The following is a 27,557-nucleotide window of genomic DNA, read 5'->3' on the forward strand; positions in this document are numbered from 1 at the left end:
GAAAGGTAGCCATGCAGGTGACATATGGGGCCGATAAATGTTGAGGCTGGACAGGGTGCTAAAACCACAATGCCTTTGTCACCATCTCATTTCTAGCTGGCCCTTCCACCCTCCTTCTCCAGGCAAAGCAAAACAAACTGGAGCAGACAATAAATACGATTATTTAAATTTAATTTTTAAATAACCTCATGACACTGCCATTCCCCAACTCAGAACTTAATCGCAGCAAAAACAAAATTTGTATATCAAGCTTTTTTGAAAGCATTGTTTCTAAGAACTGCTTAGCCATTTCTGTGCCTCTTTGCTTTCTAGCCCCCATTGAGATACTTGCTAATGCAAGAAATGGCCCTGAAACCACAAAGCATTAGGTCAGGACTTGACAGAGTTATCTGTATATCTGCCAGCATTTACGTTTATATCTTCTTATCTCAAAGATGAGGACACAGAGCTGTCCACCTATGTCCCAGTGAGGAAATGATAAAAATGATTATGGGGACAAAAGAAAAAAAAAAAACCTGCTCACAATTGTAGGTTTTCTAATTACAGCCCACAAACCGAAGTCTAAAAGAGGTTTTGGAGGAAAAAAAATTCTCGTTGTTTTTCTAAAGAGTAAAGATACCCTATTTTCACTGCAATCAGTTAGATAAAACCTGAACGTTAATCCAGTTGCTCCAACGCCCCGATATCTACCTGGTGACTTATTCCATCCACTGTAAACAGACGCCTCCACCTGGTATAGGCTACTGACAATCTAGAAACCACCAGGACTTTCAAGAATTCACCCTACTCACAGCAGTCATGCCAACTTCCTCGAAGAGGATCTGTTTTTTTAAGCAGAGTTTTTAACTCGGCCAGAAGGAAAAACTGCCCAGAAGACTGCTTAAGAAAACTTAAGTGTTTTCCATTGTGCCTAAAAATTGAAATTTTAGGTGACCCATCTCAGTTTTAGCCTTTATTTCCAGGCAATCTCTTAACATGTCAGGTCAAGATTAAGTCGTAAGATTTTAGGTGAAACAGCACATCCTAGGCTGTGTCTACTTTTGAGAAATCAGGAAAGTGATCAAGTTAATAAGCAGCTGAGATCACTTTCACAGTGCTGACATGCTGAGAACCATCAGTAACTGCCACCTTGGCACGTGGACCCTTATTTCCATAACTGCCTTTGTAATGTGTATTTTTAAAATGAAGAGAAAACCAAGGCTGGGTGTGGTGGCTCACACCTGTAATCTCAGCACTTTGGGAGGCCAAGGCAGGAGGATCACTTGAAGACAGAAGTTTGAGACCAATCTGGGCAACATACTGAGACTCTGACTGTACAAAAATTAAAAGAAAATTGTTTTAATTAAGAAAATAAATAGGAGATAAACCCATAAGTAATAGCATTGAGTGTAATGAAGGGTGCATTTACTGTTGTCTTGCTACTCTGCAAAGGGCGGTGCGAGGACATTCCCTAAGCACCTTCTATGCTGTTATCCTTCCACCTGAGACCTCCTAACCCTCTGCCTGTGAGGCAACCACTACTATCGCCATTTATAGATAGGACTAGGAAGGCATAAAAGGATGAAAAAGCCTTGCCTGTGCAGCCAAAATTCCACTCAGGTCTGCCTTTGTACAAAACTCATGTTCATTCTACCACCCCTGATGCTGCCATGGTTCCCGTGGGCCTCTGGGAGTGAAGGTGACTTTTTTTCCTGAAAAAGACCAACTGTATTCTTTTACAAAGCAAGCCTCACATTATTAACTCCTCCTTGCCTTCTACAATGTTGTTGTTTTGAGAAAAAGTGATGGAAGGGTGGTCCTGCCTCTGCTAATTAACTAGTCAAAAACAGCTAGAGAAGAGTAACAAAACAAAGAAACCACCTTATTAAACAAGGTGATGGTTGTAATTATCTCTAGGTAAGTTCTAAATACAAACTCCTGGTGATTTTAGGAGTCAGTTACAGAAATGACATGGTCCCTCAGACTACTATCTCTCCATCTCTGTTAACTAAGTAACTATGTGACTGGATAAACCCAGCCTCTTTGATAACACCATGGTGCTGTGCCGTATGGCCAGACAGAGAGATGAGTGGTGCTTAGACTGCTCTGGGTCAGGAACCCCTTTTGAGAATCTGATGAGTTATAATCTCTCCCCAGAATTCTGCAAATGAGCCCAGACCCACCACAACCTGCATACACTTACATAGTCCATCCGTGAATGCTGCTGCTAGGTCTACACACTGTCTGCTCTGGAGTCTCCCCTCTTTTCCAAACAGTGATCACATTGGCTAGGTATTTCAGTGTCTTACATTCAACAAATGTTTAACTGTGACATTAAAAGGGATCATGGCAAAATGAAGGTAAGTATACGCAGTACCTCAAACAGTACCTGGGCACATAGTAAAGGCTAAACAAATATTTGTTAAATGACTCAAAGTATTTAAAAGCATGCCCTTATCATAAATTTTTTTAAACCATACAACTTTCTGTCAATTCTCTAAATCTTTCAAGCAGCTAAAAATAACATTCCCTTCAGCCAAAATTTAATGTAATTTATCTTTACATTAATTAAAATATCTAAAGTTGTTTTTATTACTACGGAATGCTACTAAGAAATAACAGCCTTTCTTAGGTCATTTCATATTTCTCTGCTCAATAGCTTCACTTATATAAGAAAAAACAGGTATCAACTTAAAAACAGCAAAAAAATGTTTAAACCAAAGCTAAACCTCTATAAAGTTGCTAGCTTTATCATTCATCCCTTTCTAGAAACTTTAAGGTAGTTTCCATAAAAACTTTCACTCTTAGAACAGCCACAAGTCACTGAACAACAGGGATACTTTGTGAGAAAGGCATGCCAGGCAATTTCACCATTGTGCAAATATCCAATAGTGTACTTACACAAACCTGGGTGATATAGCCTACTACACACCTAGACTGCTGCTCCTAGGCTACACACCTGTACGTGTTACTGTCCTGAATATTACAGGCAACTGCAACATGATATAAATTTGCGTATCTAAACACACAACACAGAAAAGGTACAGTAAAAATACGGTATTACACTCTTATGGCACCACCATCATCTATGCAATCCACTATTGATGGAAATGTTGTTATGCAGTGCACTGATTGCACTTCTGTTTTCTAGGTTTCACATTAAAAGATTGCTTATTTAAGGTTCATTTGTTTTCCTACCGTAAAATCTTTAACTAGCAAATTAATTTCTGCCACTAAAAATAAACTACCTATCAACCAGTTATAGGCTCACAGACAAAAATCCATACACACCCACATTCCCTGTGGATCCTGTAAGTGTCTGATTTCTGCATTTGGTATAAATAATATGTTCAATACAGAAAGAAGAGCAAGAAGGAATAAAAATAGGAAGGAGTTTGTCTTACTTATGGCCAAGGTTCTTAAACTTTTATCCAAGGGTCCCTGACCCTCACACATCTCCACGAGAGCAAATTTTCTTCCTAAACGTCAACTAAATACCACAAGAGAGCAAACGCAGAAGAAGAGGGCTATCCTCTTTTAAGCTAAATAAACTACTAGGCATTAAAGGCATGTGTAGACATGCATAACAATGCCATTCTTCCCACTACAGTATTTTTGTTTTGGAAGAGTTATTTTTCATTAATAATGTTATTTGTATTAACACAATTTAAATTAAGCAGCTCTTCATCTGTTTGATTTTAATTTTTTATTTCTTACCCAGTAAATATCAGAAAATCAAAATATTAACCCAGTAAATATCAAAATATAACCCGAATAAATGAAAAGTTCTTTAGGGTCCTCAATAATTTTATTTTCAAGGGTATCAAGACAGTGACACCATAAGGCTTTGAAAATTGCTGGCCCGTAGCAACTGCCCTTAACCCCTCACTGGATTAAAAAAACAGCAGCAAACAGCAACTGACTGTCTTGATCTGCCAAGTAAAATTGAGACCTTCTAATTCAAACCACTTTATTAAATAGGTAAGTACTATAATATTTTAGGCACTAACAGTACACATCATCTCATTATCCACTGCTTTTCATATTCATTATTATACAAAGTTTGAAGAGCTACTTAATTTTAGGTAACTGTAGCAAAATCCCACTTATGTGGACAGTGAACAATTTAATTCCTCTCTATGGACTGGATTAAATGTTTAGGTTACAATTAGTGTCGGTTTCTCACTTTAAGCATCATTGCCCAACAGTTTTCAGCAGTAGTTAGGCAGGAAATACAGCATATATATTTGTTCTGAAAATACTCATGGAAATGATTAGAACTTGTCAAAAATTTGATATAAAAAAGGACACATGCCCAAAACACAGAAATCCACATTTGCACTAAAAGTTCACTGACTGCTAACCCTAACTTACAGACTTAAAAATAACCCACAGATGCCTGAAACTCAAGAACTATTTCATACTTCTTGAAGCGTACGACCAATAAATAACCCTCCCTCCGCCCACTCCAATGAACCCATGAATTAAGTACTTGCATATATTTTTCTGTCAAAAATACAAACAAGAGGTTATCAGACACATTCAGAAATTCAGAAAGACACAGAGGTATAAAATACATCTCTACTAACTTAAGCATAAAAACCTCTGCCTATTCACAACCCTGGCATTTCGGAGGCACATACCATGTGGCATCACTTCCACAATTCTGATACCAATAAGTTATAGAACTTCTGCTGAAACCTTCCCCAGTCTTGTGTCTTTAGTATTTGCATGACTCATTCCTCCTCGATTCTCTGGGAAAGGCCTTTGCTGCATGCCTACCTACCTCGAATTGCAAATAGGTGTCCCATAGTGCCTTACACACATAGTATGCACTCAATGAACATAGTCATTTAAGGTGAAAAGGAGTACTGAGGAACAAATGTAAAATTGAAGTCCCAAAGCTAGAATAAGTTCAATAGACTTAAAACACGTAACAGCCTAAAGGGCATGGGCTTTCTCCAAATTTCTTCTGTGATTTCACTGAGGGTTAGGTTTTTTAATTTGACACTCTACTGAATGGACATAAAAGATGACTATCCCCAGGACACTGGAATGGCAAAACAAAAAGGCTACCTCCATAAACTAAAGCCGGTTTACTTATCTGTACTTTGTGTGTAGAATATTTTATTTCCTAGCTGCAATTTTTGCCCTCCCCCATCCCCTCCCAACATTTTCCAGAGAAATTTTTAAGGCAAGAATTTTAAAACTAGCTACCCTTTCCTTTAACCATTCCTCACACCTCCAAACATATCCAGATACAAGAAATATACCAAGATCTGTCTCAAAGACAATGTTTAAAGCAGCTACTATTCTACACAGGAAAGGGTTTAAAAAAAAAATACCTAAACTTTTATCTTTCCCCCAAAACTTATACCAAAATAGTTATCACAATTATTTAAATGTTCAGTATCCCATTTTTTTTTTACCAAATTAAACACCGTCAAAATACTGCTACATTCACAAAGAAGGAAAGGAAGCAAAACCTGTAGGTTATCCTAGCTGAAAAGCAGCCAAATTCCATTTGCTACACAACATTTGAGATGTGCTTTAGTATGGGTCTCCCCAAAGCTAACTGGCAGATGCATGTACAGATCAAACGTGCACATGTAAAACGAGTGTGATTTAGACTGGTGAAAACCATGAGCTCTATATGCACACAGCCCTGTCACTGAATTTCCTTGTTTTCAAGAGCTTACTGATACGCTCAGTTCTTCTGTCTAAAATAGATGTAAGATCAAGTTCACATTCCAAGGACAATTATGCAAAGAAAACGAGATATTGAAACTTAGCAACTAAGATGCATTCGCAGAGGATGATGACTGGTTTAGGTAGAAACAGTACATTACTAACCAACTTCACAATGGGATTGTGCCCTCTTGCCTCTAAAACTGATTTAAGATATAAAAATGAATATTCTTTTAAAGTACACCCAACCAGACTTAGAATGCAACCACAAACACTTTTAAAGTGGGGTGGGGACAAATATAGATCAAAGTATATTTCCAGATAAGTAATCAGCAAATAGTGTTGCCTCCAAATTATGCCCCTCTTGTCTGATGCCAAGTTTTATACAAAGACAAGAGCAGAGCAAACAATCATATAAGAAAAATAAATTTTAAAGGAAGGAAAAGTAAAAGAAAAAAACCAGGTCACTGAGAGAGACAGGGAGAGTGTGCATGTCTGTCTGTGCCTGTGTTTAGAGAAAGACAGCGTGGAGCAGTGTTTTCAGAAGGGGAGTGTGTGTGTGTGTGTGTGTGTGTGTGTGTGCAGCAGGCGTTTGAATACTTACTGTGGGGAGTGTGTGTGTGTGTGTGTGTGTGTGTGTGTGTGTGTGTGCGTGCAGCAGGCGTTTGAATACTTACTGTGCCCGGCTCTCTGTCTGCTCCCGAGGTTACCAAGAAACGCACAGACATGCCCGTTCAGACACAGAGGCAAGAACAGAAATAAAAAAAAGGGGGGAATAATTAGAACACAAGCCCCAAACAGTTTTAAAAATGGCTTTTATTTATATAAGTCATTGCACATTCCTAATACAGTGATTTCCTGAAAATTACAGTATTTTGTAAACATAAGATTTACAGTTTAACCATACACAAAGCCTATTTTTTTATTTCTTGACAGAATAAATTACTTTTCTTCAAAAAATTAGTCAAGTGCAATTTTGCCCAATATTTAACGCATACTAGAATTAAAGCCTATGAAACTAAGTAGTAACAGATGCAATTATCAAACCTTTCATTTGAACACATTCACTTTCAAATTTAACTTCTTATTTCGCCCCATTTAACAACATTACTTTCTTTGAAAATTACCCAATTAAGCAGTTAACAGTTTTCCATAATATGATACAGGCCACTGGCATTAACTAGGCAGTTGCCAAGATGTCAAGATGCCTGCAATCTAACGAGATCGAGAAATCTACAGATGCCCACAGCAAACCCTGCAAACTTCCAGGGTGACCTGTGTTTCAGTGGAAAGCTTTGCGACAGTTCCTCTTATCTCATGGTTTGCTTTCTGTATGGGTTGGGGCTCTCTTTAGCGATGCACACAATTTTGCAGCACTGTAAGAGTATGAGGACAAAGTCCTAATCTGGCTTGCCCGGCCTCTCACCTCTGTGGTGCTCTGCATCATGGTGCTTCTTGTCATCTTTCATTGCCAAGTGAGACTGCCCACTCAGAGCACTAGACAGCGCAAGAAGGCCGGCACTGCCCCCGAGGGGCGGGATTCCAGGAGGCTGAAGTCCCGAAGGGTGAGGCGTAAGGGGAACTGGGGGTCCGTGGCCATGAGAAAGATGCTGAGCTTGCAACTGCTGCTGCTGTTGGTGGTGGCAAGAGAGAAAAAGGAGGTGGAGGAGGAGGAGGAGGAAGTGGTGACAGTGATGGCGATGGAGGTGGCATCCAGGGAAAAACAGACAAGACAGGAGAGGAAGGAGGAAACAGGAGGTTCAACAAACACACAAAGGGAGCCAAGAAAGAGAGGGAGGAAAGGGGAAAAAATGCAATTAGTGCTTTCAGTTCATCAAAAGCTTTCACCTACTCCACTACTTCTCCCACCTTCCCCAAATATAATCCACACATCTACACTGCCACTTTCAGCTATCACTCACCCCGAGAGGGGAACTGTTTATTATTAAGCAAGGCTGGCAACATTAGTAGGTACACATGAGTTAGTTCTGTCTTTATGCGCCTCCAGGGATGAGATCCAGCATGTCACTGAATCTAAGATACCACAGATTTTCAGACTCATGCTGTTTTCAGAGAGTTTAAAATGGGGGTGAGGATGCATCCAACAATTTAGCAGTCATACTCTCAATCTGTTACCAGGTTAACTCCATTTCACCCTACATCCTTGCATTAGCTTGCCACAGTAGTATGATGAGACAAAAACAAAATACTATCACTAAGGAACAGAATTGGGAGAGGGAGACCCAGTAATCCGGGTGGGTGTCTCATGCACCACCCAGGCAATTGTGCCCCCTTATTCCATCAAGCTTTCTCAGTACTGTGAGAAAGTACTGCAATTCCCATTTCCCAGAAGGAACAAAGGCTCCAAGGTATAGAGTAAATTGCTGCAACTCTCCCTAGGCAGGAGGGGACTGTAGTCAGTATGGCAGCAACTCTCAGAGCTGCTGTTTACCATACCCCACAGACACGGGAAAGGATCTCGGGGAGCCAGGCTTGTGGCTGCTGGAAGAAACATTAGAGACGAAACTTTGTTTATCCTTTCCTTCCTATCAAGCTCCATGCCTCAAACTCACTCTTTCTACGTAACTGATGAAAACAAATCCACAATGGTAGGACCATGGGTGAGGAAAGCACCTGTGTGTGGGACTCCAGCCAGTGAGCCACATCCCCATAAACGCCTTTTCCATGATTGCACTTTGCCCCCATCGCTTAACCCATTCCAAAAGTTCTAAGTCTGTTCTCATTACACAGTATCCTTGCTCTTATATTTAAAAGTACATTGTATAAAATGAAAAAGTGTCCAAGAAATGGCCCCTGCACCATAAATCTGGCCACATTTCAGCTGTCCAACATAAAACTTGTTTTTGATGAGACAGTAAAAACGATTAAAACTCAATTTCTAAGGTGTAATGTTAAAAAAAACTCTCCAGATTCTGATTTGTGTTCACTTCCCTGGCACTCAATTACTCATTTTATTTATTATCCCCTTGCGTGCACTGAATATATTAAATCTTGAGGCCAGATCTTCAGTCATTTCCACCCAGCCCACTGATTTTTAACGGAATCCCAAACACACTTCCCAGCCTCAAAAGTAAGAGAAAACATCACCTTAAAGCCAGAAGTCGGTGTCTGTGGAGATTTTACAATGAATTTTCAAGCACTCCAATCTTTCTAAAAATGTTTAGGGTCAGCACAGTGGCTCACTATAATCCTATAATCCCAGCATTCTGGAGGCCAAAACAGAAAGATCACTGGAGCCCAAGAGTTCAAGACCAGCCTGGGGAACATGGGGAGATTCTCTCTCTTTTAATAAATAAATAAGTAAGTAAGTAAGTATAAGAGCCAGCCAACCATCTTATAAACTTTCTAATTATAACTTAGTTCTAATTAGAGACAAAATGGAAAAGAGGGTGAGGACAGAACAGGCAGCATTCACAGCATTCTTGGAAAGTACTCATAAATTACTCATTCATCATTTGAGATCATAATAACAATTTCTTTACTCATAAAATCACCTTCCTGTCATCCCAAAGACACTAATTCTTGCTCTGTCACCTTTTAAGAGCTGGGCAATAGTGAGACATAAAACTGAAGAAGCTTGCAGTGGCATCACGGTCCACTAGGCATGCTCATTAGCACTTAATTAGGAACTAGACACCTGCCATAAGAAATGTGCTTGGAGAAGGATGAGGAACAGGTCTGCCCTACCAGCAATTACTATCATTACTTGAAGAGTAAGAGCTATGTCCGGCTTGGGGGAGTGGGGGGGACGCGGGGATGCAATCATGCATACACAAGCAAGTGCAGCGGGTAATTAAGCACGGCACTAATTAAAAGAAGATGAGAGAGGCTAAGCAGAGGGGAAGGAATCTAACTGCAGGGTGGAGGACACCACAGGCTCACCCCTCTCCCTGCTTCCCCCACTCGCCTAAAAATCTAGAATGGAGTCATCAGAAGATAACTTCAGAGGTGGGATTCTTATATCAGATCAAACATTGTCAGGTAATATTTAGATACATAAGAAAGTAAAGATTTCCTGATGGGCACTGTGGCTCACGTCTGTAATCCCAGCACTTTGGGGGGTCAAGGCAGGTGGATCACAGGGTCAGGAGTTCAAGACCAGCCTGCCTGGCTGGTGAAAATCCATCTTTACTTAAAATACAAAAATTAGCTGAGTGTGATGGTGGGCGCCTGTAATTCCAGCTACTCATGAGGCTGAGGCAGAAGAATTGCTTGAACCCAGGTGGCAGAGATTGCACTGAGCAGAAATCGCACCACTGCACTCCAGCCTGGGTGATGGAATAAGACTCTGTCTCAGAAAAAGAAAAAAAAAAAAAAGTAAATTTTTCTCCTCCCAAAATCCAAGCTAGTTTTCAGAAAGATGAACTGGAGGCTAGGGAAGGAAGGTAGATCATACCTGTAATCCCAGCACTTTGAGAGGCTGAAGCAGGCGAATCACTTAAGGTCAGGAGTTTGAGACCAGCCTGGCCAACATGGTGAGACCCTGTCTCTACTAAAACTGTAAAAATTAACTGGGCGTAGTGGTGCATGCCTATAATCCCAGCTACTCGAGAGGCTGGGGTGGGAGAATCGCTTGAACCTGGGAGGCAGAGGCTGCAGTGAGTGGAGATCATGCCACTGCATTCCAGACTGGGTGACAAGTGAGACTCAGTCTCAAAAAAAAAAAAAAAAAAAAAAGATGAATTGGGGGCAGATTCTGATATCTTACTGTGAAGTGGTATTAGCTTACATAATGGGGTGTTGCCACAGCTGTGAAGTAAACCCGTGTGGTTAAACCCAACAGTCTGACAAGTATCTATCAACAGCAACATTCAACAGCCTAATTGGCCATGGGTAACTACCACCTCTACCCTAATGTGGCCTTCTAGGTCCCTTAACAAACAGCTCACTGTTATTAGAGGTAAATGGGTTCTTCCATCCACAGCTTGGCGATAATGAATTTTTTTTTTTTAAGCAAAATCCCATCAAATTGAAAGGAGTACTAAGTAACAATCAAATGGATCACAATTGCTGAAGATGTCCTGATTCCAGGAAATGTGGCTATCCCACCTCATATTTGAATTCTTGTTTCCTCGGGGTAGTGCTCCTAGATAGTATCTAAGTGTCCATTATCTGGCCCAAGCTTAGAACACATCTGAGGCAGGGAGGGTGGGTATCATGGTTCCCATTTCACAGATGATACTGGCTCAAAGCCAAGAGGCTTGCTCTAGGGCTCAGAGCCAGAATGAGGGCTACACACTTTTTGTTTCCTAGGACATTTCTCCTATAACCCCAGAGGCACCATCATGTTCTCAAGAATAAGAAAGAAAAAGGGCAAAGTCATTCTCCACTGAAGACTTTGCATTTCCTCCACTGCCCAGCTAATGAGATGCTCTTGAGAATGGGCAATACCATGTACCCAAAGACAAATCTACCCTCACCATCAGGCCTAATGGCAGTGACAGGTGGGAGTGTATGCTTAGACTGCGTGAGTACCAGCTCTCCTGCCCCCCCTTCTCAACGCCTATCCTCCATCTGCAAAAGGATGCCATCCCTTGCCCCCAGCTCTCTTCCAAAGAAGCAGGTCAAGAAGAATCAAGCTTAAAAGTGTTGGCTCTGGGTTTTCTCAGAAGTAGATGCTTAACATTATAAATACAAAGTGTCATTTCTAAGGTAAAACACTTATTTAAATGAGTAGAGGGCCCAAATCTAGAAGAGTAAAACAGCTATCTCCAAAAGGACAGCCTACTTCTGTCCCATCTGTCTTTGGAAGACTGTTTTCTCTCAACGAGGCTTACCTGAGACAATTTGTTACTTATCACCTTCAACAAAAGGAAAAAGTATGGATGCTACTGGAATATATTTTAAGAAAAAGTGATACTGATATTACTATACAGCCAAAACCCAATAGCTCTGCCAATCAGGAGAATTTATACACATCTTTTTTTTTTTTTTTTTTTTTTTTTTTTTTTTTTTTTTTTTTTTTTTTTTTTTTTTTTTTTTTTTTTTGAGGCAGAGTCTTACTCTGTCCCAGGCTGGAGTGCAGTGACACGATCTCAGCTCACTGCAGTCTCCTCCTTCTGGGTTCAAGCAACTCTCCTACCTCAGCCACCCAAGTAGCTGGGATTATAGGCATGCGCCAACACACCCAGCTAATTTTTGTATTTTTAGTAGAGACGAGGTTGACCCCATTGGCCACACTGGTCTCAAACTTCTGACCTCAAGTAATCCATCCACTCTGGCCTCCCAAAGTGCTGCGATTACAGGCATGCACCACCGCATTTTTTTTTTTTTGAGGCAAAGTATCACTTTGTCACCCAGGCCGGAATGCAACAGTGTGATCATGGCTCACTGCAGCTCAAATGCCTGGACTCAAGCAATCCTCCCACCTCAGCTTCCTGTAGCTGGGACTACAGGTGTGTGCCACTACACTTGGCTAATTTTTTTCATAGAGATGGGGTCTCACCACATTGCCCAGGCTGGTCTAAACCCCTGGCTTCAAGCATTTCTCCTGCCTTGGCCTTCCAAAAGTGCTGGGATTACAAGCGTAAGCCACCATAGCTGGCCTGCATCTATCCTCTCTAACTAAAGCCCGCCCCTATCATTTGGAAAAACTGCAAGATGTTTTTTTCAACATGACAGGAAGGATGGGGAAACTTATTCTTCTATCTAGGTTTATAGTAATTAGGAAATTTGTTTAAAAGCCAAAATGCTTGTAGATTTATACAACATGGAACACACATGCAAAAGTCTGTAAAGTGATTCAAAAAAAAAAAAAAAGAATCTTTTTCTAAACAGTCTCGCTCTGTTGCACAGGCTGGATGGAGTGTAGTGGTGCGATCTCAGTTCACCGCAACCTCCGCCTCCCGGGTTCAAGCAATTCTTGTGCCTCAGCCTCCACAGTAGCTGGGATTACAGGCCAGCATCACCACACCCAGCTAATTTTTGTATTTTTAGTAGAGATGAGGGTTCCCCATGTTGGCCAGGCTGGTCTCGAACTCCTGGCTTCGAGTGATCCACTAACCTCAGCTTCCCAAATTCCCTGGGATTATAGGCATGAGCCACTGCGCCCAGCTGAGAAAAAGCATTTTTGATAAGCAATGATAGTTTCTAGCAATATAGCTGGTTTATCAGGCTATCAATCTAGACCACTGATTCTTAAGCAGAACCAATTTTGACACCCCTCCCCTCCCTGCCTCAGGGAGGTATGGCAATGTGTGGTGACTCCAATGGTTGTTACCCTGCAGGGGGAGGGAAGAGAGTGCCACTGGTGCATCTAGTGGGTGGAGGCCAAGGATGCTGTGAACACACTACAATGCACAGGACAGTCGTCACCACAGAGAATTATCCTGCCCAAAATGTCAAAAGTGCTAAGGCTGACTAACTTGAATTTAGACCTAAGCTGGGATTCTGTGCCATTAATTAGAATTAATGTTCTTGTATGCTAAGTGACGTGCCAAATTCTTGTTTAAAAAATAAAAATACTGCCGGGCGCAGTGGTGTGTGCCTGTAGTCCCAGCTATTCGGGAGGCTGAGGCTGGAGGATCTCTTGAGCCCAGGAGTTCTGGGCTGTAGTACCCTATGCCAATCGGGTGTCCGCACTAAGTTCGGCATCAATATGGTGAACTCCCAGGAGCGGGGGACCACCAGGTTGCCTAAAAAGGGTTGAACTAGCCCGGGTCGGAAACGGAGCAGGTCAAAACTCCTGTGCTGATCAGTAGTGGGACCGTGCCTGTGAACAGCCACTGCACTCTAGCCTGGGCAAAATAGTGAGACCCTATCTCTAAAAAAAAAAAAAATACTATTCAACGTTCAAATTACATTCACTAGACTGGGCGTGGTGGCTCACACCTGTAATCCCAGCACTTTGGGAGGCCGAGGCCAGAGATCATGAGGTCGAGAGATCAATTACATTCACTGTCCCTTCATCACCATCTGAGTACCCTGTCACAACACAAAAAAAGGACATCTGCTTTCTTAAGCTGATTCCACTAACAATTTCAAAAAAATTAAATTAAAAAAAAAAAAGTTGTATTTTACAACGCACTTTGAGAAAGAACTATACTGGGAACTTTTACATACTGGTGTTCTGGGGCCCTAGAGGGAATGACGAGCATTTAGACTTGGGGAAAAGGAGATCAATGCACTTGCTCTAACCAAAATCATTTGAACAGGCTGAGAGTGAGACAAATAAAACAAATGCCAAACCTGAGTTAATGATACTGAAAACCCACAGGAATAAAGCGACCTCATCCATGTCAAACAACAGGCACGCATTAAGAATTTTAATTCACATTTGACTTAGTGCAGCGTGGGTCAATTATGTTACTATAATGAAACTGACTTTGCTGTTTACATTCAGAGCGCTACTGTAATGGTGTAGTTTCTAAACACAGTCGCAGCACATGGCTTATCACCTCTGAGTAGCTTCGAACAACAGGGAAGGACACCCGGTATGAAAACACAGGCCAACGCCCACCTTTTCCTCACCGGACACCAAGCTCTTTACCACCAACAGCAGAATCAACTTTAATTTCTGAAACTTCACCCACTTCACAATCCCAAGGAAAACTATGTCATAAAAGTCACAAACTTAACCCAACCCAAACTAAAACCATGCCCCTAAATGGCATCTCTGAGGCTAAAAGTGACAGTAAGTGGCATTTATAGCACTCGGTATTTAAACACTTTCTTTTAAAGGGGACAAAACGTGAAAAGGAGCATTTGTTGACTGTTCTCTCCAAATCACTCTTCCTTGATATCTGCTATTTCCCTGTTCTTTAAAACACTCAATTCCTATCCTAGCAGACAGGAAAAAGAAAAAAAAAAAAAAAAAGAAAGAAAGAAAATTGGTATGCTATGTTAACAAGTGGGAAAGAGCTGTCGGGTAGCAGAAACATCAAGGACACTACTGCAGGAGCTATCGGAAAACCTCCCATTATGTGAATGGCCTCTCACGTAAAGAGGGGCAAGGGTGATAAACAGGTAGAAACTGCTTACGGGGACAAGAATTCTTCAGCTACTTGAAGACAATAATAAAATCGAAAATGACAATCCACCAAAAGGCCCTATCTCAATGCAGGAGCACAAAGAAAATGACGCATGAGCAACCTAAGGAATGGGACAAAATATTTGCAAACCATACCTCAAATAAGAGGTTAACATTCAAAATATGTAAGGAATTCAGACACTCAATAGTACAAAAATAAGAAAACAAGTATCCTAATTTAAAAACGGGCAAAGGACCTCTTGAACAGACATTTCTCAAAGAAGACAGAAGACATGCAAACGACCAACAGATACATGGAAAAAAATGCTCATTATCATTAATCATGAAGGAAATGCAAAGCAGAGCCACAATGAAGTATCACCTCAATCCTGTTGAGATGGCTGGTAACAAAAAGACAAGATATGCATCAGTGAGGGTGTGGAGAAAAGGGAACCCTTGTACACTGTTCTTAGGAATGTAAACTGGTACAGCCCTGATGGAAAACAACAGTATAGAGGTTTCTCAAAAAGTTAAAAATAGAACTACTTTCTCAAAAAGGTTAAGTCTCCCTTTTCCGAAGTGCTTGGGACCAGCAGTGTTTGGATTTTGGATTTTTTTTTCAGATTTTTAAATATTTGCAATATTCTTACTGGCTGAGCATCAGGGGTGCTCAACCTGTACATGATCCAGCAATCCCACGTCTAGATATATGTCTAAAGAAAACGAAATCGATATATCAAAGATACATCTGCACTCCATGACCACTGCAGCACTAGTCACGAGAGCCAAGATATGGAATCAACCCAAATGTCTGTCAACAGATGAACAGATAAAGAAAATGTGGTACAACACAATGGAACACCATTCAGCCTAGAAAAAGAAGAAAATCCTACCACTTGTGATAACATGGGTGAACCTGTAGGTCACCCAAGTGAAATAAGCAGATTCAGAAAGACAGTGCATGATCTCCCTTCTATGTGGAATCTCAGAGTACAACTCACAGAAGCAGAGAGTAGAATGGTGACTGCCTTGCGGGGTAGGGGAAAATGAGGAGAGACTGGTCAGAGTATGAAGTTTCAGTTACGCAAGATAAAGAAGATCTGGAGTTCCAAGGTACAGCACGGTGACTATAGTTAATAATACCGTATTATATACTTGAACTTTGCTAAAAGCGTACTTTGTTTTCTTGGAGACGAGGTCTCACTCTGTCACCCGGGTGGAGTACAGTGGCACGATCATATCTCATTGTAACCTTGAACTCCTGGATTCAAACAATCCTCCCACCTCAGCATCCTGAGTAGGGGGGACTACAGGAACCACACTCAGCTAATTTTTTGATTTTTAGGAGAAACAAAGTCTTGCTATGTTGCCCAGGCTCATCTTCAACTCCTGAGCTCAAGAGATCCTCCTGCCTTGGTCTACCAAAGTGCTGGGATTACATGTGTGAGCCGCCATGCCTGGCCTGTCTTTTTTCTTTCTCCATTCCAACTAATCCACACAGGCCAACTCATCCTGCCTGACCATTGCCTTGCTCATCCCTGGAAGGCCATTAAGGCTATGACAAGCCATGTGTTGGCAGATCCACTACAAAAACTCTACAGGTTTTGGTTGAAAAGATGCTCAACATTATTAGCCATCACAGGAGATGCCGCTTCACATCCACTAGGATGCGTAGAATAAAAAAGATGGATAGTAAGTGCCAGAGATCACGTAGAGAAATTGTAATTCTCATACACTATTGTAGGGATGTAAAATGATGCAGCCGCTTTGGAAAACAGTCTGGCTGTTGCTCAAAAAGATAATAAAGTTACCACAGACCCAGTGATTCTACTCCCAGAGACAGATCCAGGAGAAAACATGCCCACACAAAAACTTGTACACAAATGCTCATAGCAGCATTATTCATAATAGCCAATCAGTGGAAAAAACCTAAATGTCTGTCAACTTATGAATCAATAAGCAAATGTGGTATATTGAGGAAATGTTAATTGTTAATAAAAAGAACTAAAATACTGGTGTATACTACAACATGGATGAGCCTTGAAAGCATGATAAATAAAAGAAGGCAGACATACAAGGCTACATATTATATGATTCCATTCATATGAAATGTCCAGAACAGGTAAATCCACAGAGATAGATAAACACATTGGTAGTTGCCAGAGGTTAGGCGAGGAGGCATGAAGAGTAAACAGTAATAAATTTATACAAGTGACAAAAATTTTCTAGAAAAATTTTATAGTCGTGATGATTGTACAACAATGTGAATATGATAAAAACCACAGAAGTCTATGCCTTAGAAAGGTGAATTTGGCTGGGTGCAGTGGTTCATGCCTGTAGTTCCCCCACTTTGAGAAAAGAGATGGGTGAATCACCTGAAGTCAGGAGTTTGAGGCCAGCCTGGCCAACTTGGTGAAACCCCATCTCTACTAAAAATACAAATTTGCCAGGCATGGTGGTATGCAACCGTAATCCCAAATATTCAAGAGTGAGGAAAGAGAATCGTTTGAACCCGGGAGACAGAGGTTGCAGTGAGCCAAGACTGTACCACCGCACTACAGCATAGGTGACAGAGTGAGACACTGTTTAAAAGAAAAAAAAAAAAAAAAAAGGTGAATTTGATGGTATATGTATCATATCTCAATTTTTAAAATATCACATAATTTCATTATAATTTTGAAATAACTAAGAGTGTAATTAGATTATAACACAAAAGATAAATGCTTGAGGGGAAAGGTACCCCATTCTTTATGATGTGCCTATTACACATTGCATGCCTGTATCAAAACATCTCATGTACCTCATAAATACAATTATGTACCCACAAAAATTAAAAATTAAAAAACACACAGGTGAAGTTCCTATAATGGGGTGCTCTACTTTCTACTCTGAAGCTTTTTTCTACTTCTGGAAAAAAGAAGAATATATAATGCCTTATTCCGGGGAATCAAGTAAAAATCACATGGAACTATGTGGGTGGGTTGACAGGTGCAGCAATTATGGCACACGTTTACCTATGTAACAAACCTGCACATCCTATACATGTATCCCAGAACTTAAAATTAAATTTTAAAAAAGGAAAAGAAATAGGTGGGGAAATTTAAAAGCAAACGCTTCCACACTTTTCTAACAACTGCAAAGCACAATGACAATAGCCCAGGCACTGAGGAAAAGCTTTCCATTTGTCAGGCGCCCAGTTGTGCTCTCAGATTAAAAAAAAAAGAAAGAAAAAGAAAAAGAAAATAACTTAACCAAAGGAGAAATATGCTGCGAAGACTTCTTTGCAATATTGCTCTTTCCCTTTGGAAATTTAATGAAAGCGCTAGACTGCTGGAATTTAAGCGGAGAGTGTATCACTAAATACAAGTTGAGTGTGTCACTAAATACAAGCTAGAAGAGCCAGAAGAGCCATGTTTGTTGGAGCTATTTAGTCTTCTCTCAGTAACAGGATGTGCATTATTCTCCTAGGGAGAATTTGTTTTATAAAGAAACTTACAGCTGGGTTATTGATGGCTTTCCAGGGATTAACCACATATTCATAAGAATAAGAGGCTAACCTCATCCTCTTAAACTTCACACACTACAATCCCATAGATAGCTGACAGCTATAGCCAAAGGAGAAAAATAACCCAACATTTTACTAATCCTTAAACCAATCATCTCATGCAACAGTGGAGAGCCCTTTAGGTCTACAACTCAATCTCTTAGAGTCAGACAGGCTCCTTCTACAGACATTTTAGGAGTTTGAATTCGCAGCCATCCCCTACACGAAAACACATAGTCAGACATCACAAAATACCCTAGACATATTTTATTTTCATACTAAGTTGTTTTAAAATACACATAATCATATATTTGCCTATGGAGCAGGCATAGAGAAATCTGACCATATGTGGATCTATTTATCAGTCCTTGACCAAGGTTATATTCATGAAAAATAAATCAGACTACATCCAAATAAGTGAGAAAGAAAAATGAGGTTGCCAAAACCCAAATTTCTTTTTCTCTTGTGCATAGGTTATTATGTAAACAAACCCAAATTTCTTGATCTCCTAAAGTTCACAGGCATTGCTATGGGAAACTGCTGAAATTTTCTTGCACCCAACTGTCAGTGTTGAGGCCACTAATAGAAATGTGGCATTTTATGGAAGGGAAGGACCATCCCCACTGGTCATCTCTTCTAATTCTCTTTCCTCCCAACTTTATCAGCATGATTCCGAGAACCTCTCTGTGCTAACAATGGCACTGTCTGCCTTCATTATGTTATCTAAGGAAGCCAATGATGTCTTCACATTTTTGCTCTCAATTCTGTCTCCATCTGTTCCCCAAACTTAACTTTTTTCTTATGGTTTTGAACTTCTAAGTTTGTACATCAAAAGCTAAATGGCCATCCTTTTTCACTATTGTGTCCTTATTAAAAGTCATTCATGCACAACAACTTAATGGCAGGAGCAGAGCATCTGGCTGGGTCTAATCTCAAACACCCATCCCAGTAACCACTAAAGAAGACAAAGGAGAAGGTGAACTGCTGCTTAGAGCAACCACGTCCCACAAGGGCTTGACCAACTGGACCCACAGATCTGCCACAAGCACTTAGGGAAACCAGGCAGACAAAACTGCAGTTCAAAAAGTCAGGAACCACATGTTCAGTGAAGGCTGTCGCCTAAGGTCTTATCCCCACAAAAGCTGGGAAGGTGGATGGTATTACCATCTACAGATGGGGGACACTGATAGAGGTTAACTATATGAGGTCATAAAACTAATAGATGGCAGCCAAGTGTCCTCCCCAAGTCCATCTGATCCTAAGGCCCATGCTTTGTCCAAGCCAACACAAGGAAAATGTTCTTATGTAGATTACCAAAATCACCATGAAATGGAACAGGTGGTTGGAAATATACAACGGTGCAATCGCTTATTAATATTTTTTAAAATGCAATTAGCTCATTCTTTAACTTTTCAGTTAAAAAAAAAACAACCATCTTTATGGCCGGGCATGGTGGCTCCCACCTGTAATCCCAACACTTTGGGAGGCTGAGGCAGGTGGAACACCTGAGTCTGGGAGTTCAAGATCAGCCTGGCCAACATGGTAAAACTCTGTCTCTACTAAAAATATAAAAATATGCCAGGCATGGTGGCACATGCCTGTAATCCCAACTACTCGGGAGGCTGAGTCAGGAGAATCACTTGAACCTGAGACGCAGAGGTTGCAGTGAGCTGAGATCCTACCACTGCACACCAGCCTGGGTGACAGAGTAAAACTCTGTCTCAAAAAGAAAAAAAAAAAAAAGCCAACCATCTTTAGCTCTTCTTTCGCATGCCAAAAGAAAGGGGGAAAAAAGCAACCATTTCTTCAGGGGAAGGGGAAAAAACTGGTAAGAATCAAGGAATTCACTGGGGTTCTGAAAACTACCCCCTTATTGTAGAATGTGGGTTACCAGGTATACACGGGTGTGAAAAATCAAGCTGTGCATTTCACCATATTACAATTATACATCAACTGAAAAAAACAAATCTATGTGTGTACAGATACGTATCTATCTCTCCATATTATCCCTCAATTATCTGTGATGTAAAGAGAACACTAATTATTTGAAATTCCAATCCCAATCGAAATCAATTATTCAGTGAGTAAGAGCAGGCAGAGGAGAGCTTTTAGTTCCAAACTCCCCAAATAATAAAGTGAAGAAGTGGTCTTGAAGAGTCTTTCATTTTTCCATGCATTCAGGTAGCCATCAACCATTCCACAAGTAAGACCTTACAACATTTAATAACCAATTTTGTTTTGATTATTCTTAATAGAAATTTAAAAACAAAAACAAAAACAAAAACAAAATGTTTGTTAAGGTGTTAATGATGATCCTGATCTAAAAACTCAAGGTCTCAAATGAGTAAGTTCCCTTCCCACAATGCAACTTGTTTTTTAAGGCCTGAGTGAACTGTGTGTCAAACCCAATACACCTTGTATATATTATTTGCACTATAAATTATCCTTTTCATTGTGATAAGACTACAACACATTTAATAGCAAAAGAATTGGTAAGAAGTAAAATTCAAAAAGTAGGGCTGTAGTTATTCTACCAGTCATCAAATTTGCTGCCAAAGCTGTTTAAAAAAAGATCTATGAAAATATTTCAATAGTCTCTCCAGTATCAAATATCAAAGAAGCTCATTTTTCTTAAATACCAATACTGTATGTAGGTTGAAGGCAGGTGCTATGGTGAGAAAGAATTAAAATTCAGTAACTTCTGCAAGACAGGAGAACTACAATTTCTATGCTGGTGAGAAATGGGCACTGTTAATTCACTCAACAAGCAGAGAAAAAAACCTAAGCTCTCTGCCTCCTCAAAGAGCAGCCACAGGCCCAGGACACACCTTGAGCTTACCTAGAAGCTGGATGTCCTTGAGAAGATTTACTTTTTCCAGGTTTGATATAGAGAAATATCTTTAGCCCTGTCAAGCAAGCAGTAAAGCTCCTTGATTGTACCTTAAAGGGAATGAGAATGTTTCGGCTCATTTGCATTTTAAAGGGTACTCTTTCATGATCTTTCACACTTGTAATAGATGTCTAAACCGTTAAATTACTATTTCTTTTCTTAGCCTGAAAGTGGATGCAGACTAAGAGCGTGGCCTCTCCCATTGTTCTTTACCCTAAGTCGGCCCCTGAACAATACTGACAGCTGCTATCAAACCAGGCTGCATTTACTCTGCCCGCAGCTGCTGCTTGTAGGAACAGACAGTCTCCCGGTACCTCCTCCCCTCTGGGGAGACAGGTTGACACACTGCATGTTCAATGAAGGGGTGCAAAGGTCCACTGAATTGTCAACCCAATTTTATGCTACTTCGATTTTCCAGGATGCACACAATTCCTTTCAAGCAAAAATCAAGCATATGCCACAGCATGAAACTTAAGGTGTGGGATAATTATTGATCACTACAAACTTGAAAAGAGCCTCTGACATAAATTCATATATTAATCCAAAAATTACAATGATAAAAACCGCACATGCCAGTATGCCAAAGATATGCAATGGGTGTAAGTCTCGCTTGCGTTTCACCCAATTCACCACTTTGGTTTATTGTGGCCACGGCATCTAGAGCTAAACTGCCTTTATAATAACCCCAACAACATTCTTCCTGGACTAAAGCCATTCGTAAAATTAGAAATTCATTTGCCCTTCTAAAAAGATCTGCTATTTTTATTCTCGGATTCAGCTCAAAATGGGTATTACCTATGAACACCTGGTTAATACGATTTCCTCCTTCCTAAAGTGTAGGTGCAAAGGAGATTCACAAGAGCTGGGCGGTGCCTTTGAGAATTTAAACGTCAAAGTTTTACCATCAAGAAATTATATGTCGAAATTTAGAGCCTATCAGAAAACAAACATGTTCCACAAAGTTTAACTGGGTCCTTGAGAACTGCTTTGCATATGTTTTCCTTTAATCAAAACAGGCTTTTCCATCCTCATTCATTTGGGTGAAAAAATTCTGTGCTTGAGCTACAAGTACAATTCACTATTAGTCTTTGCTAATCAAACACAGTACATGTGAAAGTACCAGTGAATATTTGATTTGATCTCTGAAATAAAGCAATTCATTACACAAGAAAAGGGTACAGAAGGCAGCAGACAAATGCAGATGTAATTGTGTTTTTTGTTGAATGTGATTAGAGAGCCCACTAAGTAACAGTCAAAAACGTGATACTGAAGGAGGGGGAAGGCAGTGCCTGGATCTGGGGGGAAGAGGAGGGAGAATTGTTTATGCAGAGCTAAGCTGTCAAGTGTAATAAAGCAGCTTGAATAAAATTTAAGCTGAAAATCCACTGAAGCTCCCCATTTCAGGGAGGAAAAAGCTATTAAAAGGAAATGAAGGTCACCCTCCCAGTTTATTTCACCTAATTGACTGCCAATAGCTTACCGCAGACAACCCAACTGCAGATCTGCAATTGAGAAACTGATGAAAGGAGAGTTTTCAAGCTGAGGCTCATTCTTTAATCCTCCTTGGCTCTTATGTTTTTTCTCCATCTCCAGTTGGGATGTAATTTTAAGCCCTGATGGATTAACTGGTTCCATTGTCTGTGGCCGTCACTGGACTATGGCACTCTTAATCCGTACAGCAGCATGTCTAATTATCATTACAAAGTGTCTGAGGGAACTATAAAGACCAGCAGGGCATCATCTCACAAGCAATTAACATAAATTGATAAATGAGTGATTTGAATCTGCTCAAGGCACTCACATATGAATAAAATCAGAAAGGACGGTCCCTTGTTTCAGCTCCTTCTTTGGCTTAGTATGGACGGGGAAGAACACATGAGAACCGTCCCAGGTCCTGAGTGGGGGGCGGGGGATGAACTCATGCAGGGGATGGAACACACGCTTCACCAGATTCATTAATGCAGAGCAAATGACTTGTGATTGACAACCAGTGGCCAGCAAGGAGCACTAACTGAACTCAACAGAGGAGAGCAGAACCCCGGTGAAAGGCCAGGGAGCACTATGGCAGACAATTAACACTTTTTCCACAGCAAGAGAGCGCTCTTTTCATTGGTGTGCCACTTAAAAATTCATGAAAGAGGCACAAGAAAGAACAGGAGCCAACAGTTATATAGGTTCGAATACCCTAGAAAGTAAAAGGCAAAAAGCAAGGATAACTAAATGAAAGGATAATTCAGAGACCTATTTTGCCCTCACTGTGATCTAACATTGTAAGATAGAAGTGAGGAAAGTATTTAAAATTCTAAAGCTTTTACTAGACTAATGAAGCATGGGTGGTTTAGGTGTCACAGGATGAACTATATTTATTTTCCCACTTAAAAGGAGATTTAGAGCTGGGCAAGGGGGTGCCTGCCTTTGGTCCCAGCTGTTTGGGAGGCTAAGGCAGGAGGATCACTTGAGCCCAGGAGTTCCAGGCCAGCCTAGGCAAAATATCAAGACCCTGATCTGTTTAAAAAGAATTTTTTTAATTAACAGATTTTTTTTGTCCCCCTCCAAAATGCTTCTCCTTACACTAAGCCCTCTTCCTCTATATACCTTAACACACCCCAAGTCTCCTCCTCCCACCCTTATCGAATAGGTCAACGTCAAACTACACAACATTTTACACACACACACATACAAACACACACACACACAGCCATCAAATTAATAAGAAATGAAAGCTGGTTATACACACTGTAGGAGGTAGACCTGGTAGGCCACGTACCCCGATGATGGCATTCAACTCTGCCATGGTCACCTGTTTGGCACGTTCAACAGCCTGGGCCACCTGTTGTTGATGCTTTGAAAACAAGCAGAAGAAAAGGCGTTAGCAACAGCCAAGAACTTCACTGTACATCCAAGAACTTCACTGTACATTCTAACAACAAAAAGTCAAATGCTATGTGCAATGCAGGCTGAAGTACCAGGGTTTAAATGCATCACTTCTCAACCACACATTATTTTCACAGAACACATGGAGAGAAAAACTGAGAATGGCGTTCCCCTTTATTTCTAAACACCACCAGTCACTACTTCTGACTGTAAATTTCAGCTTGGAATGGTAGAAAACAAAAAAGACATAAAGAATGACAACATAGGACCTTAGAAAATAAACAGAACATTGCCCTGTTTGTTTGGAAGATCGCCCCTGTTCACAAAAGAGGTTCACAGTAAGTGTGGGCACAAGTTTTACAGCAATTTTAAAATATTCACTTTACAGCCAGGTGCAGTGGCTCATGCCTGTAACCCCAGCACTTTGAGAGGCCAAGACGGGGTGAGCCCAGGAGTTCAAGACCAGCCTGGGCAACATGGCGAAACCCCGTCTCTATTTAAAAAACAAATAAAAATGGGTAGTTTAATACCCATTTTAATACCTAAAACTTTAACATTAAATCTGTTGATCACTTGTCTGATCAACCAATTTTGACCCACCGGTCATTTTTGGAAACTCCTGGAATTCCTCTCATTCTTTTAGTCTTTTAATGCTTTACTCTCCAGAAGGGAAAGGAAGGACTCCAGCCTCAGCTCAGAGAGATGGAAACTCACCTCACACCTCCCAACTCCCAACTCCAACCACAAATAAAAACAAAGCCATAAAATTACTTTGGAAGCCATGAGAATGTAGCATAGAGCCCTGAATCACTAAAGTCTAACAACTTATTACATTCAAGAGGCAGACAAGTCTATTGTGGTATCAGATAAAGGTTATGCTGGAAGACACTGTTATAACAATAATAAGACGGTGACCATCCAGCATGGAGCAACAGGTGCCAACCAGGATACGCAGTACTCCAATCCTAGTCCAATACACTTTCCACCCTGCCTGAAGATGCATTCATCCCACGCACACTTAGAACACACTACAGCATTTACTAGCTTATATCCAAAAGGAACGTAAACTTTTCAAGGCAAAGCTAAAATACCATAGTCTTGAGTCAATTTCATAGATTACTCATATAAAGAGATCTCCCCCTCAAAGAATGTCAAGATTAAACCTCTGACTTTGTAACTAAAGAAAAGAGCTTATATGACTGGGTGCAGTGGCTCACGCCTGTAATCCCAGCACTTTAGGAGGCTGAGGCAGGTAGACCATCTGAGGTTGGGAGTCTAAGACCAGCCTGACCAAAATGGAAAAACCCCATCTCTACTAAAAATACAAAAAATTAGCCGGGCATGGTGGCGCATGCCTGTAGTCCCAGCTACTCAGAAGGCTGAGGCAGGAAAATTGCTTGAATCTGGGAAGCGGAGGTTGCAGTGAGCCGAGGTCATGCCATTGCACTCCAGCCTGGGCAACAAGAGCACAACTCCATCTCCAAAAAGAAAAAAAAAAAAAAAATAGCTCATACATGCCAATGACTCAGTAAGTTAATATATTTTGGACCATTATCATCCACCCCTTCAAGGACAGCATTAAGACAATTGCTTTGATACGTAAGTACAAAAGAAATATCTGCTTCCATTCTAAAGTCTACCTTGATGTAATCATTTTTAAAAGTCAGTATGAGAACAGCTTTCTATTTAAAAGATACAAAGGACACCTGAATTATCAGCAGCTCTCAAGCTTATGCTACTTAAAGAAAGCAAAAGCTTTACACTGGATAGTCATTTTGCAGTTTTCCAGAGGAAAAAAAAATTAATTTGGGGGTTGAGCTATTGTCACCGTTTCTACAGCGTGCCCTCAGATGTGTTAGATAGAACAGCAGGGGGTTTACACACTTCAGCTGTAACAGATGTTCTTCACACTTGTTCCTTGTGATAAAATTAACATCTTAAAACAAGCTAATTTGCAAACAGAGAAGCAACATAATTGCACTTTAACAGCTGAACAGTTTTACTTACTTCCTGAGACAGAAATGGGATGACTTGTGCACAAATCGTATTCAATCTCTTGGCGATTTCAGTCTATAAAGACAAAGCCATACAAATGTTTAGAATACTTCACAATCAGTTCAGAAAGGTAAAACTTCAAACCTCTAACACTTTAGTCCTTCTGTCCCTTGCTCTGGAAGTGTGCACAAAATCGTTTCCCCAGGTTATGTTACTAATATTTATCTTGAGATGAACACTAGATATTAATCCCACTTACAAAGTAAGCCACAATCGCACACTTTATTGATCACTTACCAATAGATAATGAGTGGTTTAATTGAGTTGGAAATCTAGGTGGTTTAAGGCTACATGATCATTTAATTTAGTGACTGTAAGTGTACTTTTTCAATGATGGCACACCATGGCACATTTATGTCATTGCAAGTTTATTCAAGTCGGTGTGAGAAGCCACTGAAGCCGCAGCACTATCAAAGCAGTCCAGCTTTCAAAGATGAAGCCTAAGGTGACAGAGTAGAAGAAAGCCCTGCTGACCTCTTTCCCACTTGTCCCAGCTCTTCTACAAGTGAAACAGGATTTTATTGTTCTTAGCTTCCCTAAGCCTCAAATTTTCAAACAAACCAAGAAAACATGACTAAAAACATTCCAGTCTAGAGGGTGATGGTCAAGTCATGACATCCTGGATTTTCAGAAAGCTTCGCCACAGTTAGTATCAAACTCAAAGACCTCACTGACAGGGCCCAGCGGTCAGCTGAACATAACAAAAGGTGTCCTTAGTGTCTATAGCATGGGCTGTTTTAAAGAAGGCAGGAATAGCCGGGCGCGGTGGCTCAGGCCTGTAATCCCAGCACTTTGGTAGGTCAAGGTGGGTGGGTCAGGAGTCCAAGATCACCCTGGCAAGGATGGTGAAATTCCATACTGAAAACACAAAAATTAACTGGGCATGGTGGCGGGTGCCTGTAATTCCAGCTACTGGGGAGGCTGAAGCAGAAAATTGTTTGAACCCAGGAGGTGAAGGCTTCAATGAATTGAAATGGCACCACTGCACTCCAGCCTGGGCAACAGCGAGACTCTGTCTCAAAAAATAAAAACAAATTTAAAAAATAAAGAAGGCAGGAAAAACTGTTGCTCAGCTCCACAGCCACAGCAGTCCCTCTGCTACAAGGGAGAAAAACTGGCAAGAGGGAACAGAGGGTACTCTACTTATAGCCTAGGGAAGGATCCACCTGCAGCAGACCTCCAACACCCTACAGCAATGCAAAGCAGCTCTGCTTTCCTCTACCTGGGAAGAACCAGTTCTGCTTTTTTAAAAAAGAAAAAAAAAAAAAAAGTCATCTGCAAAGAGGCCCAGCCTTGACCTTATTTATTTCATTATTTTGTCAATGCTTCTAAATGCCACCTATATTACTGAATTAAGCAATGAAAGGAATCATGAGAAGAAAGTTTAAAAGCACGCAGTCCACAACCTTGAGAAATAGAGAATGGAAAAAGACAAAGTAGAAACCCCAGGAATGAAGTTGGACCTGCAGTGAGCTGAGACTGTGCTACTATACTCCAGCCTGAGTGACAGAGCAAGACGCTGTCTTAAAAAAAAAAAA

General features: G+C 40.7%; 1 protein-coding gene across 8 annotated transcripts in view; it reads right to left on the bottom strand.

The window, feature by feature from the left end:
- The window catches only part of TLE1 (TLE family member 1, transcriptional corepressor), a 100,620-nt gene that overhangs the window by 41,871 nt on the left and 31,192 nt on the right, over positions 1-27,557 (bottom strand). For 4 of the 8 annotated variants that reach the window (XM_017500747.2, XM_017500748.2, XM_017500745.2 and 1 more), the window contains 4 exons: positions 25,972-26,034; positions 23,828-23,932; positions 7,094-7,298; positions 6,345-6,361 (listed from right to left, as the gene is read on the bottom strand). In XM_017500747.2, coding sequence (XP_017356236.1) covers positions 6,345-6,361; positions 7,094-7,298; positions 23,828-23,932; positions 25,972-26,034 — 390 coding nt within the window. Of the gene's footprint in view, positions 1-6,344; positions 6,362-7,093; positions 7,299-23,827; positions 23,933-25,971; positions 26,035-27,252; positions 27,258-27,557 lie in introns of all 8 variants that reach the window. The other 4 variants (XM_017500749.2, XM_017500751.2, XM_037728571.1 and 1 more) reach the window with 2 other exon arrangements.

This window comes from Cebus imitator, unplaced genomic scaffold (assembly GCF_001604975.1).
Source record: "Cebus imitator isolate Cc_AM_T3 unplaced genomic scaffold, Cebus_imitator-1.0 Scaffold269, whole genome shotgun sequence".
Classification (NCBI taxonomy): Eukaryota; Metazoa; Chordata; class Mammalia; order Primates; family Cebidae; genus Cebus; species Cebus imitator.